Source organism: Callorhinchus milii, unplaced genomic scaffold, assembly GCF_018977255.1.
Source record: "Callorhinchus milii isolate IMCB2004 unplaced genomic scaffold, IMCB_Cmil_1.0 Scaffold1, whole genome shotgun sequence".
Classification (NCBI taxonomy): domain Eukaryota; kingdom Metazoa; phylum Chordata; class Chondrichthyes; order Chimaeriformes; family Callorhinchidae; genus Callorhinchus; species Callorhinchus milii.
In genome coordinates this window covers 81,387,041-81,401,947 of record NW_024704742.1, presented here as the reverse complement: position 1 = coordinate 81,401,947, position 14,907 = coordinate 81,387,041, and the positions used below count along the sequence as shown (strand labels likewise).

The window sequence follows — 14,907 nt, the reverse complement described above, 5'->3', positions numbered from 1 at the left end:
GGAGGGGCGCAGGTGAGTGGAATGAAGGATGTAGAGAAGTTTCTCACTGGGGAAACGGGGAGCTTTCTATGAGGAAATTGCACGACATGTCACTCAGTGTCTGTCCTCAGTTACCCCCCACCACCACGGTGACCAAGGGAAGCTCCATCATCTATCCTTACTGTGAACCACAAAACACTCCCCTCACTTCTCGCTCTCTCTGCTCTCTCACTCTTTTTGTTTCTCTCCCTCTCATGCTCTCTTTTTCTCTCAATCTCTCTCTCTCTCTCTCTATCAATCACTCTCTCTACCCCTTCTTTCTCGCACACTCTCTTGCACACTCTCTCTTCCTCTCACACACTCTCACGTAATCTCTCTCACTCCCACCCTATCTCTCCTTTCACAGTCTCTCTTTTGCCTCACATTTTTTCTTCCCTCTCACACTCTCCTCCACTTGATCACTCAACCTCCTCTCTTTCTCACACACACTCTATATCCTCTCATACTTTCTTTGCTCTCTCCCTCCCTCTCTCTGTTTCTTCCTCTCCCTCACATTCTCTTTCTGTCAATCTTCCTCTCTCTCACTAGCACGCTTTCTCACACACACATACTCTTCCCCCTCTCTCACTCTCTGAATCGTTCTCTGCTCTCTCCCTCTCTCAATCACTCCCTTTCCCCTTTCTGTCAACCACTCTCTCCCACCTCTCTCTCACCGACTCTCTCACACAGTCTCTTGCTCTCTCACTCCCCCTTTCTCACCTCTCACACACACGCGCTTTTCTCTAACTCAATCACTTTCTCCTCTCTCTGTTCTGTAACAGGTAAATCACTGTTAAATCATTGCTGAATGAACATTTATGACTCTCTGTGTTCTCTTTAAACAGCAAAACATTGCCCAACTCCTCCTGGCATCCCAGAAGCTGCTGTACTTTCAGATTCAGTTTTCTATGTGGGCCAGAAGGTTACCATTCAATGCCTGGAAGGTTACCAACTGCTTGGTACAACAACCATTACTTGCAACACTGACCAGACATGGACTCCAATCATGATTCAATGTCAAAGTAAGGATAGTGAAGTAATACACAATCTTTCTTAATAGTAAAGCACATTTCACATATGTACACAAAATACGTCTCAATTTCAAGATCCCCACACTCACGTACAGATCACTTCATGTCCTGGGATCTCTTTATACCTCTGACCTGCTTACGCCAATTCCACTTTGTTCAGCTGGCTCCAGCCTTCTGCACTTCCCTCGTTCCCCCCCCGCTCAAAACTCTGGAACACTGTTCCTCAATCCTTGTGCATTGCACCCTCCATGCCTGTCTTCAGATTGCATCAGGGCTCCACTACTGTTATGTACTCCGACACATTGCCCTGCTTGAAGGGAGCAATATATAAATGCAAGTTATTGTCAGTAGAGGAGAAACTTCTAGAGACTGTAATCCGGGACAAAATAAATTTTCACTTTGAAAAATATGGGTTAATAAAGGACAGCCAACATGGATTTGTTAAAGAGTAATCATGTCTAACAAACCTGATGGAGTTTTTTGATGAAGTAATGGTGGATGAAGGTAGTGCAGTTGATGCAGTTTATATAGATTTTCAAAAGGTGTTTGATAGAGTGCCACATAAGAGACTTGTAAGCAAAATAGAAGCTCACGGTATTAAAGGGACAGTGGCAGCATGGATACAGAAGTGGCTGGGAGACAGAAAGCAGAGAGTGGTGGTGAACGGTTGTTTTTCTGACTGGAGGGATGCCTGCAGTTGTGTCCCCCTGGGGTCAGTAATGGGACCACTGCTGTTTTTAATCTCTATAAATGACCTGGACTTGAGAATAGGGAGTACAATTTCCAAGTTTGCAGACGATACTAAGCTAGGAAAAGTAATAAACAGTGAGGAGCATAGTAGCAGACTGCAAATGGACATAGACAAACTGGTAAAATGGGCCGACACGTGGAGATGAAGTTTAATGTGGAGAAATGCGAAGTGATGCATTTTGGGAGGAAGAATGAGGAGAGACAATATACGGAGATGGTACAATCTTAAAGGGGTGAAGGAACAGAGAGACCTGGGGGTCATATAAGTAAACCTTTGAACAGGTAGATAAAGCTGTTAAAAAAGCATATGGGATACTAGGCTTTATAAGGTGTCCTGTAGCTCAGTGGTTATAGCATTCGCCTCACAAGCGAGAGATCTGGGTTCAATTCCCGGCAGAGCGAAACCTTGGGCAAGTTTCCTTACTCCGCATGCCTGATAATAATCCTTTTAAAAAAAATTGGTCACTTCAATCCATAACTGTTTGTGGGACACTGCTGTGTGCAATTGGCTGCCGCGTTTCCCCCATAAATATACAGTCAATTCACTTTTCAGCATATACTATGAAGCGCTTTGAGACGTCTAGAAGATATAAAATGTGCTATATCAGATGCAAGGATTATTATTATAAATAGGGACATAGGATACAAAAGTCAGGAAGTTATGATGAACCTTTATAAAACACTGGTTAGGCCTCAGCGAGAGTACTGTGTTCAGTTCTGGGCAACACACTTTAGGAAGGATGTCAGGCATTGGAGAGGGTGCAAAGGAAATTTACCAGGATGGTACCAGGAATGAGGGACTTCAGTTTTCAGGAGAGGCTAGAGAAGCTAGGATTATTCACCTTGGAGTAGGGAAGGTTAAGAGGAGACTTAATAGGAGTTTTCAAAATATTGAGGGGATTCCATAGGGTAAACAAGGAGAAACTATTTCCACTGGTAGGTGGGTCGATAACCCGAGGAAACTGATTTAAAATAGTTGTTAAAAAAATAGAGGGGAGGAAAGAAGAAATGTTTTCACACAGCGAGTTGCTCAGATCTGGAATGCATTTCCTGAAAGGATGGTGGAAGCCAATTTGATAACAACTTTTAAAAGTGAAGTAGATAATTATTTGGGGAGGACAAGTTTGCAGGGCTATGGGGAGAGGGGGGGAATGGGATTGAATTGGATGGCTCTTTTCAAAGAGCCAGCACAGACACGATGGGCCAAATGGCCTCCTTCTGTGCTGTATAATTCTGATTCTATGATTATATGATTGTTTTTGGACCATTTGGCCCATTATATTTAACCTGGTGTTCTTTGCACTGCCTCATACTTTGAAATTTCTCACTTTGAGTAGTGAGAAAGCCAGAAGCTGTGGTTAAAGGGAACATTATTGATGAATTTAGGAGAAAATTTGATGCTTAAATAAGGGGGAAAGAAATACAACAACAACAACAACACACTGTGTTTATATAGTGCCTTTCACATTGGGAGAATGTCCAAAGGTGCTGATAGAGAGGGAAATAGGAGGGTTGGAGACTTGTGTGAACTATACATTTGATTTGGTCAGCCGGGTGACTTGATACATCCCCATGCTTAAGAGTAGCCAAACCAAGCTGAGATTTCCATGCATCCCACCTACACCTGAAAATTTCAAAGATAGATTGTTGGAATGGAATACACACTTCCTCCCTGGAGGGACACATTACGCTTTACCTCATTCTGGAAAGTATTAGGCTCAGGTTGGGAAGAGCCAAGGACCGGCACGGACTAGTTGGGCTAAATTGCATATTTTGATGCAGTATCAATCACTCAAGTAAGTTGAGAAAAGCTTCAAAACCTTCCCTGGTCATGTTTTTTATAACTCTTATGCTGAATTCAGTCTATCTGCTCTAGCTAAGCCTCTTGCTAGCTCACTAAAGTGGCTGATTTCCAACTTGTTACTTGATGGCATTTTGTAAACCAAGACTTCTCTCTTTGACAGAAATGTCCTGTGGGGTGCCTGCGTATGTAGCAAATGCTTTAGTGCGAGGAGTAAATCACCATAATGGGGACATGATAACATACTCCTGCTACAGCGGATATATGATGGAAGGATCCAGTGCAAGTGTATGTCAGGAGAATGGGACTTGGAGTCCATCACCCAAATGCAAAGGTACTGAAAGATATTGGTAGTGATGGCATTTGTATAATAAAAGCATTACCCACATCCATGACTCAAAGCATCTGATATCACTATTAGGGAGAAACTGCACCTGGGTTTTGATTTACTCTATTTTTGTAGCATTTTAGAGTGTCCAGAATTTGGCAAAGTCTTAATTGCAGACTTCATTTTTAAACCACTTTTCTGTAAGTTTATTTTTTTAGTAACTCAGAACTCAGAGACCTGGAGTAATGGTAAGGCCTTAACTAGCAAAAGTGGTGTTAATTGGGGAGTTAGGAATACATTTACAAATATTCCTCAAACTTCTTACAAATATTACTAATATTTACATTTGGTATGGTGCATTTTCATATTGGGAGGATGTCTCAAAACACTTCACAGGATAGATTGTAAAATATAGTGATTGTGTGTTGTGTGGCCAAACCTGGCAGCCAATTTGCACAAAACAAGGGAACAGTTCGGGAATACCGCAAACTTTGCCCCTACAAAGGAGATCAAAAATAAAAAAGAATTAAAAGTCTGTTTGAGGTAAACATGTGCAAGGAACTTGTACATCCAGTTTGCTGGATCATTTAATTGGACTAATAATGAACAGTTTGCCTGAAGCTGTTCTGTGATCCTTACTGTAAAGTGCAAATACTCATAGAATCATTCCTAGCTCTCAACATGTTAATCATTGCAATACACGAGAATTTTCATGTGTAGATAGGATGCGTGGAGCTCTAAACCAGTGGTAATCAATTTGCACATGTGTCATACATCGACTGACCAAAAAAAAGTATTATTCACTACTTTATGTATCAGGTACATGAAGCCCCAGGAATCCTGGTTTGTAGTAAAACTCTTAGAATCATAGAATGTTACGGCACAGAAGGAGGCCCTTCGGCCCATCGAGTCTGTGCCGGCTCTTTGACAGAGCAACTGACTTTTATTAACTCCACTCACCAGCTTTCTCCCCATAACCGTGCAAACCTGTCTTCTCCAGATACCTATCCAATTCTCTCTTAAAAGCTGTTATCGAATCGGACTTCACTGCCCTTTCGGGCAGATCATTCCAAATTCAAACAACTCGCTGAGTGAAAACATTTCTTCTAACCCCCAGAATATTAACCAGAATGATCTAATAGCTTTTATATGCCAATTGCACTTTATGGTGAACTTGCAGAACAGACATTCGTCCATCATACCTCTGTCGCACTCCGAACAAGCTATTTTGATCCACTGGCCGGCTTTCACCCCAGGAGAGCAGACCACAATAACATTTGATCCAAAACTCCACCATTCACATAATAAACTCTTTACCTCCATCATACCAGTTCCAGCCAGACTCCACTGGCTCCCTATTGCCAAACAGGACAATTTCAAAATCGTCACACTCGTTTTCAAATCTCTTGATGCCCTGGTACCTCCCTATCTCGCCGACCTGCTTACTCCCAAACTGCTGCCTCCGCTCAACTGGCTCCAGCCTCCTGCATATTCCTCGTGCCCTCTGCTCCACCATCGGTGGTTACACTGTCAGCCACTAAGCCCCAAATATCTGGAACAGTCTTCCCCTATCCCTCCACAAATACTCCTTCTTTCCACATCTTCAGATCGCGCCTGAAGACCTTCCTCTTGCCTATGGTAACCTCCCCCCAGCTCGGAGTCGTGCTCTACCACTGTCAAGCGCTCTGGGCACTATCATGCGTAAGGTGCGCTATATAAATGCAAGTTGTTGTTGTAAGTAGGAACCTGCTTGTTAGTCAATTGGCAGATTGCTTTCTGGGGCTAATAATCCCTTGAAAAATAAATAAAATAATAATAATTTGGTCCACGACTGTTGTGTGTAAATTGGCTGCAGCATTTTTTCCACAAAATATACAGTCAATTCATTTTACAGTATACTCTTATGAAGAGCTTTGAGATGTCTCAACAATGTGATAAGGCACTATATCAAATGCAAGGATTATTATTATCAGCCTCATTATATTTTACCAATTTTTTAAAAAATCAGTTACTAAAAATGATCATTAATTTACAACACAATTATATTTATATAGCAACTTTCTCGTCGGGAGGACGTCCCAAGGCGCTGGACAGACAGAGTTATGGACCCGAGCTGAGGGTCAGGGTGGGGTAAGCAGGGAGATCGAAAGCACGGTCGAAGAGGAGGGTCTTGAGGTGGATCTTGAAGGTGACGAGGGAGGGGCGAGGCGGAGGGACTGCGGGATGGAGTTCCAGAGGGTGGGGGCAGAGTGCGGGAAGGCCCGCCCACCAGTAGTGGGGTGAGCAAGGCAGGGGACGTGAAGCAGGCCAGAGACTGCTGAGCGGAAGGAACGAATAGAGTGGAAGGGGGTTAAGAGGTTGGAAAGGTTGGGGGGAACAAGACAGTGGAGGGCTTTGAAGGTGAGGACTAGGATCTTGAACTGTATCCTCTGTGTGATGGGAAGCCAGTTGAGTTTGGGCAAGGTCGGGGGTGATAGGGTCACGGAGCCTCGTGCGGGAGAGGACACGGGCTGCAGAGTTCTGGTTGATCTGCAACCTGTGGAGGGAGGAGTTGGGGAGGCTGACAAGCAGTGAGTTTCCATAGTGAGTTTCCATAATCTCTACAAACACCTCATTTATTTCTGGCTTTCTGTTGATATATTTTAATAATTAATAACCATGATCATTGCATTTGATATAGTGAATTATCACATCTTATCAGCCTTATCTGCTCCTACTCCCTCCCAGAGTCCCTACGAACAGTTGTATGAATTAGAATTCATTGTTTCCCCTGAATAATTGCTGGAGACTAAAAAACTACAAAACCCTGCTGTGATCAGTCTGAGAACAGACTAAGCACAATTACACTGTTATTGGAAATGTGTCATGCAGAGGGATGCAGTTACCTTGTATCTTTGTATTGGGCCTGTTCTGTAGTTAATATACCAAAAAGCACAACGTATAGTTGCTATCAGGAGGCAACAAATATTTGGGAATAATGAGATTATTTTTAAAAAGGCTTCATTTCTGAAAACTGAACCACGCTTGGTTCTTAGCCTTTATTCCATTGTCTTCCAATTTAAGAACAAGCAGAATATTGCAAAATTATTAAATTCAGTCTCAGTTTGGGAGCTTGGGAGCACCGTCTCATGTGGTGTTCTGCGGGGGACCTGTCCTTGGTCCTCTCCTCTTCAACCGGCACATGCTCCCACTTGGTGACATCATCCACAGACATGGGGTCAACTTGTACATGGTATGCGGATGACACCCAACTCTATCTCTGTGCCTCCAACCTTGACTCCAGGACAACTGGTTTCCTGATAGAATGTCTGTCAGACATCAAGTACTGGATGAGAGCTAACTTTCTACAGCTGAACGTCAACAAGACCAAGGCCCTTCTGATAACTCAGGCACTGGCAGCATCACCATCCATAGATGCACACTCCACCTTACTAAGCCATTCCAGAATCTTGGCATCTTGTTTGACCCTCAACTATCTTTTCTACCCTATATCCGTACCATGACTTGCACTTGGGTGCAAATCCCTCACTGTCCAGCGCTTTGGGATGTCCGCCAGATGTGAAAGGCACTATACAAATGTAATTTTGCATTGTATTTCTTTCTGCAATATTTACTGAAAATTGTATGTAAATCCTTGCAGGTACATAACCAAATCAGTTGAGTTTAGGTGCCCAAAGTGCCACATCATTTATCTTGAGAACATTCTGTGGAATCCTGTAGCTCAGTGGTTAGAGCACTTACTTCACAAGTGAGAGACCTGGGTTCAATTCCCAGCACTGGACAGTCGAGGATTTGCACCCAAGCAGAAGCCAGGTCAGGGTAAGGGAGGGTGGAGGGCAGGGTGGGTAGGATGTTGGCGAAGTCACGGTTGAAGAGGAGGGTCTTGAGACGTGCCTTGAAGGAGGTGTGGGAGGAAGTGAGGCAAGGAGCAGGGCGAAATGTTGGGCAAGTTTCCTTACTCCACATGCCTCTGTTTACCTAGCGGAAGTAGGAATCCAGTTGTTAGTCAATGGTGGTTTACTTTTTGGAGGTAATAATTCCTTCAAAAAAAATAACAATTAATTGGTCTTTCTATCCACGGCTGTTTGTGGGACAATTCTGTGTGCAATTGGCTGCCACGTTTGGACCACAAAATATACAGTCAATTCACTTTACAGTATATTCTGTGAAGCACTTTGAGATGGCTCAAAGACGTGATAAGGGCGCTATATCAAATGCAGGGATTATTATTATTATTACTTTGAGACTTACTCGTTAATCGCTTTTGCCGGGTTTCATTTTTCAGCTGTGTGCCGATTTCCCTGTCAGAATAGAGGATCTTGTGAGAGACCAAATACATGCTCTTGTCCAGAAGGATGGAAGGGACGTCTCTGTGAACTCCGTATGTATAAACTGATTTTAGAATTTATCCTTGTATAATGTCAGTATTTCAATTTGTATAATAGGATTAATTGGCCTCCAATACAGAAATGTGATTCCAGCAAAAATGAATCTCAGTTGCACACATGCACACAAAGTTCCCAGATTTAAGTATGCAGCACAACTGTGAACTGGTAACCTGAGACAAGTGTTCTTTAAGCAATGGTTTCTGTAAGGTTATGGAGAAGGAAGAAGAGTGGGGAGAACAAAAGAGAAATAAAGAGAAACAGAGAAAGAAAGAAGGAATAGATGTTTAGACCTGATGACCCAGAGATCAGACATTTATTTTAGTACAGGAATTAGCCAGCACACAGGGAGTGAACTGTTATTGGCACCAGTGTAAGGTTGACCCCACATTTGGCACCAACCACATTGTCCGAATTCACCACTGTCTCACTGCAGGCCGCTGAGACCCTCATCCATGGATTCATCATATCCAGGCTCGACTACACAAACTCCCTGCTTGTCGGCCGGTTCAACTCCTCCCTCCATAGGCTGCAGATCATCAAAAACTCTGCAGCACTAACCTCTCTCACATCAGGCTCCATGAACCCATCACCCCCACTCTCACCGGGCTCCACTGAGTCTCCATGCCTCAGAGGATACAGTTCAAGATCCTGGTCCTCACCTTCAAAGCTCTCAATGGCCTTGCTCCCCCTACCTCTGTGACCTCCTAACCATCTACCAAACTGTCCGCTCGCTCCACTCAGTGGGCTCCAGTCTGCTTCACATCCCTCACCTTGTCCGCCCGACCATTGGTGGGTGGGCCTTCAGCCTCTCTGCCCCCATCCTCTGGAATTCTATCCCACAGTCCCTCTGCCTCGCCCCCTCCTTTGTCTCCTTCAAGACCCGCCTCAAGACCCTCCTCTTCAACTCTGCCTACAGTCTCTACCCTCCCCGCGCTCCACCCCTCCTGATCCCAACCACCTGATCGAGTGCAGATTCCTGACTGTCCAGCGCCTTGGAACGTCCTCCTGATGTAAAAGGCTATACAATTGTAATTTGTTGTTGTTGTAAGATACCAGGAGCAAGATACAAACAGGGCTGCAAGTGGAGGAGGGCGGGGGGAAGAAAGGACAAGTACTAGAAACAGCTTTCAGAAGGGATTCTTTTTGCAAATCCTTGACTAATAATTGTACACACAAGAAATTATGACATTTCTAGTGTACTCTGAAGAAGGAATTTGAAAACAGAAGCTATGAGTTATAGCTTCCTCCTAGCTTCTTACAAATATAAATCTATGCTCTCATTCTGTAAAGCACCATTGCTAAAGGCAGTATTGACAGAGACCTGACAATAGGCTACAAAACCTCTCTCCCAAACAGTTGATACTGATCACGTCACTGAAACAACTCAAAAAAACTTCACAGGATTGTTTTACTATGAAGTCTCTGCGCTTGTACGCAAACATCTGAGTTCATCTCATAGCAACTGTGAGGTGATTAATTCACTGTTGAGTAACATGCACTGCACTTCTCTGTAAACACACAGGTTATTGCTACACTGGCAACAGAGATGAGGAAGGAGTCGCTGCCTTTCAGCCTCCCAGTTATGTGCTGCAATCTTGCATACAGCTTTGTTATTGCAACAGGCTGGGTCTTTACAGAACTCCACTGTGCCTCTATATACATCAGAGAGCATCAGGCCACTCATATTGTTCCCTATTGGAGCATTTGTTTGTACCTGTTCATTGTTAGAGTTCTACTTCTTCCTATTAAAGAGTTGTAACACTGTTCTCTTTGTGTGTACCCGATGTAAAATGTATCAATCTTCTCTTATCCTCAGCAATCTGCATCTTGCCTTGTTTGAACGGAGGCCACTGTGTAGCACCCTATGAGTGCGAATGTCCACAAGGATGGACTGGGTTACGCTGTCATAATGGTAAGATCAATGTCAGGGTTCAGCACATTTGAAACTTCTTCAAAGGAATTAAAAATGTATTCTAAATGCTGCAGGGTTTGTTTTACACTTTCACTGAAGCCAAATAAATTACTGAAGAGCTGGCATTCTGATTTCCCCCCCCCACCCCCCCCCCCCCCCCCCCCCCCCGACCCCATGTAGACTTTATATGTGGCAATTTTGGCCCATCAGTAAGGAACTGTTCATTATTAGAGTTGATGTAGGTGACAGGACATTTGCCTCACCGACCTAATGAGACTTTGCCGGTCAGTGGTATCCACTGACTTGCACCTTTAAACTGGATATTTGAGATTACTGCAAGAACACAACAACATTGCTTTCTGTTAACCCTGCAAGACAAAGCCCTAACAACGAAAACAGCAACTTGCATTGCATCATGCAACGTAGTCTCCCAGAGCGCTTGACAGTGGTAGAGGTGACCATAGACATGGTTGAATAGGAAGGTGTGTCTGCACCCGATGCCAAGCTAAACAAAAGCGATTGTGGGAAGAACAAAGTTCTACGCTTGATGGAATTTAAAGATTAAGTGACCTGATACCAGGAAGCTGTTTGTTTATTTATTGGAGATCTTTGTTCTCTGATTCCACACAATCAAAAACCAGAGGTTAGAGCCTAAAGCACACAAAGATCTCTTTTCAATTCTTGATCAAAGAATAAATCTTGAGAAATAAGTTGGCTTTTCATCCTTAATATATATATATATCAAGTATATCACCACAACTGAGATCTGTCTTCAGAATCAGAATCAATTTGAAATGTGGAGCTGGCAAATCTGGCCCCAAAAGGATTTGGGAAGTGAGAAGTCCAGCTGCACCTGCCTGCCGAGTGAATGAGGTCCAACTGCTTTATAACCAAATTCACACTATTGAAGCGCTTTGGGACGTCCTCCTGACCTGAAAAGCGCTATATCAAATGCAAGGATTATTATTATTATTATAATGTCGAGCATTATAAAGGGGCTGCACTGTATCTACCTAGACATTTACAGAACAGCCTGTCCTAGTTTCATTACCACTGGTGATCAAACCTTCACTCGAACATCTAAAACTCCCTCCCTGTAGCCCTCCATCTCACCCTCTCTATTTGTCTACACGTCCTGCCCTTAAAACATATCTCTTTCAGGATGTCCAAAATTAAGATGCTCCTTCTCCTTTCCGTATAATTTCCCTAGCTAGAAATGTGTTCACTCCGCATTTAGCACCACAAAGCAATGCTTGGTCAAATGTAGCAGTTTGTTTTTTCAAAATGTCCAAATCTTGAAAAATTAAGATAAGGTGGAGGATTAGAAAAATCATTCAGGTTATTCACTAAGCCCTCCCATCATGGTGTTTAACTGTATTGCAAAAAGGCACAATTTTTTTGTATCTTGGCTAGTAGATTATTCCAAAACATGTTTTCACTGTTTGGTATTTGTTCTAAATTTACTTTCACCTACAATTCGACTTTTGTCTTCCAGCATCGCCTTCCTGGCAATATTCAGCTTTCAGATTAGGCTATTTGCATAAATTCGTAAAATGGCTTTTGTAAAATCTAATCAGCAGAAAGGGTTTCTTTAAAAGACCAAATCTCCAAAAAATGCAACGATGTGTAATGCATTTGCCTGCAAAAAGACAGTCACTACACTTCATATTATATCCCGTGAAGCCCTTTGAGAAAAGGCCAAGCTATTCAAGGTAACACATGTCAAAATTCAGTCAACTTGACAGAAATCATGGTCTTGATACAGAACTGAAACATCATGTTTCTGCAAAGTAAAACATAACAGAGCATATGATGCCCTCTTAGGCAGCATTAAAATGTAAATCTTCATCCATGCCTCATGATTTGATCCATTGGTTATACTAAAACAGCATTTTAATTCATCCTTAATAATATTCCTTGCATTTGGTATAGTGCCTTTCATGTCAGGAGGACTTCTCGAAGCACTTACAGGATTTGCTGTAAAGTTTAGTGACTATGTATTTTATTGGCAAATGTGTAGTTTTGAAGTTCATAAGATGCTTCCACTTAATAATTAAAATGCCTTTCCAGAGGTAGGTTCTGGCCCACTTTATTCAGTAGTGGGACAGTTGCTTGATATTTGGCATGTGGATTTACTGAAGATATGTTCAGATAGGTTTGGATGCGTTCATCCATCTGGGTATAACTGCAGCTTAACTGGTGGTAAGCAGCAATTGCCGTTCATCATCAATCTGCTTCAGATGCTTGGAGAGTTCAGGTTGTGTAGAAATGTACAGAATAAGAAATTGCATTTGTTGGTCTCTTTGACTGATACCATGTTTGTCTGCTGTTGTTTAGCTGTGTGCCAGAATACTTGTTTAAACGGTGGCAAATGCATACGACCCAATCGATGTCACTGCATTTCTGGATGGAGCGGCAGTGACTGCTCGCGGTGAGTCTAGGCTTTCATTCATTTTTTAAAATTATAATAATTGTCTGTCAGCGAGAGTGGGAAATGTATAAGTAGTGCAGTTTGTTTTGTGTGAAATTGGTCTTTGCACAAACAAATACCAATTTCACACAAAACAATTATAATAAGTCTTGCATTTGATATCAATTCAAAATGCATCAAAGCGCCTCAGTGTTTCCTGTAAAATTACTGTATAGTAATAGGCAAATGTAACAACAACAAAAAAATATATTTGTATAGTGCCTTTCATGTCAGGAGGACATCCCAAGGCGCTGGATAGTCAAGGACCCGTACCCGAGCTGGTGGTTGGGATCAGGAGGTGTGTAGGGTGGGGAGGGTAGGGGTAGGAGTGTGACTGAAGGCACGGTCAAAGAGGAGGGTCTTCAGAAAGGTCTTGAAGGAGGCAAGGGAGGGGGCGAGGTGAAGGGACTGTGGGATGGTATTCCAGAGGGTTGGGCAGAGAGGCTGAAGGCCTGCCTGCCAATTGCGGGGCGGGCAAGACGGGGGATGTGAAGCAACAACAACAACTTGCACGAATTTAGCATCCTCCATGCACGGTAGCTTTTCAGAGCACTTAAGTGTAGTGGAGCCTGAGTCCAAGCTGGGGGACGGAAGGGCTGTAAGCATGGTCGAAGAAAGAAGGCTTTCAGGTGGCAATTGTAAAAGGGGAGAGAGGGGGTATGGTGGAGGGATTGAGGGAGAGTGTTCCAGAGTTTCAGGGCATAATGGCTGAAAGTGCAACCTCCCATGGTGGGGTGGAGCGTGTGACTGGCACTCGAATGGATGAGGGCATCAGAGGCCTGTGGTGTGAGACAGTGGCGGAGCCGAGCAATGTTGTGGAGGTGGGGAAAGGCGAAGATGGTCATGGCATGGATGTGGGGTATCAAGGACAGTTGAGGGTTGAACAGGACGTTGAGGTTCTGTATTGACTCCGTGAGATGCAGAGTGCATCCATAGAGGAAGATGCTGTCAGTGCCCAAGTTATGGAGGCGCTGACGGGAGCTCTCTTCCAATCACTCTCTGTACTGCCTCATATTTCTTGCTCCAGCTCTCAGAATGTGCCATTTAAACACCTAAAGGCCGCCATGGAGGGTAATCACACCCCATGCCCCGACCCTCTATTACCTCCGGCACTGAATGGCATCACCAACAATGAGGAACTCCCCCAAACTATGAGCTCATCGTCACAGAATAAAGCTTGAACCCACAGCCTTCTAACACAAGGCAAGAGGGCTACCATCTGAGCTAAGCTGACATCTTAACTATCTAAAAAAATTGATAGTTTAGACTAATATTATCCAATCAAATATTCAGACATAAAATTTTAATTCATAGGAACATATAATCTCAATATGGTGCTTGATCCCACGAACATCTGACCTGGATATGAGAGTGCTACCATCTGAGCACCTTTTGTTTTTGCACGTGACGGTAAAAGCGGTTAATGTCTGGGACATTAGGTCCCTTCTAATGTCACTTCTGCTTTGTGCATAGCAAAGCAGGAAGTTATGTTGGAATAGACCTAATGTCCTGGAAGTTTTAGCATGAAAACCCAGCTGGGGCGCGGGAAGTGAGGAGGGACAGCTGCTTCTCATGTGCACTGTGGACAGAGCTCAATGTGCAACTCACGTTATAAGCAAATTTGCCAAAGAGTTAATTACTTTAAAATGGGGCTGTGTTCTCTCAGTGCAATGACATTGGTTTGTGAATGATGCTATTTCAACTTCGGTGGCAGTTGCTGGACACCATCATATAATTAACCCAACCCTTATTTCCTTTTCATCCAGGAGGAGGAAATCAAATCATTATCACCTATTCTAAAACAATGTTACCGAATAAACAGCCACTAATGTATCTCCTTCATCAACCTAACTGCTGGGACAACACAACACTACAATGACATTTAACCGCAACAATACTTCATCATTGTTTCAAATGTGATATATTTTGATACATTTTTGTAAAACAAGCTGTATTTTTTCATATTCGAGAAATAAAAAAAACATATACTGTTGTAAAGTTTTACTGAGCCTTTTGATGATTCACGAAGTTCACAATTTTATATGCTTAGTACTTCAGGGTTTTATCCAGATAACAATAGGGCAGCTGGAGATATGTGTTATTGAAATCAGATTTGTTAGTGAGCAGTTTTTCTTCCATTATTCAAATCCTTAATGTTTTTTGGTCAGTCATGTGTCTGACACATGTGGAAACCTATCCCCATGCTTAA

General features: G+C 43.1%; 1 protein-coding gene across 1 annotated transcript in view; it reads left to right on the top strand.

Moving 5' to 3' along the window:
- The window catches only part of svep1 (sushi, von Willebrand factor type A, EGF and pentraxin domain containing 1), a 114,143-nt gene extending 99,452 nt beyond the window's left edge, over window positions 1–14,691 (top strand). Inside the window, exons 44-49 of the mRNA XM_042345914.1 lie at window positions 864–1,040; window positions 3,764–3,934; window positions 8,214–8,309; window positions 10,133–10,228; window positions 12,566–12,659; window positions 14,465–14,691. Of these exons, the coding sequence (XP_042201848.1) occupies window positions 864–1,040; window positions 3,764–3,934; window positions 8,214–8,309; window positions 10,133–10,228; window positions 12,566–12,659; window positions 14,465–14,498 (668 nt within the window). The 3' untranslated portion in view covers window positions 14,499–14,691. The remainder of the gene's footprint in view (window positions 1–863; window positions 1,041–3,763; window positions 3,935–8,213; window positions 8,310–10,132; window positions 10,229–12,565; window positions 12,660–14,464) is intronic.
- Window positions 14,692–14,907: the final 216 nt, after the last annotated feature.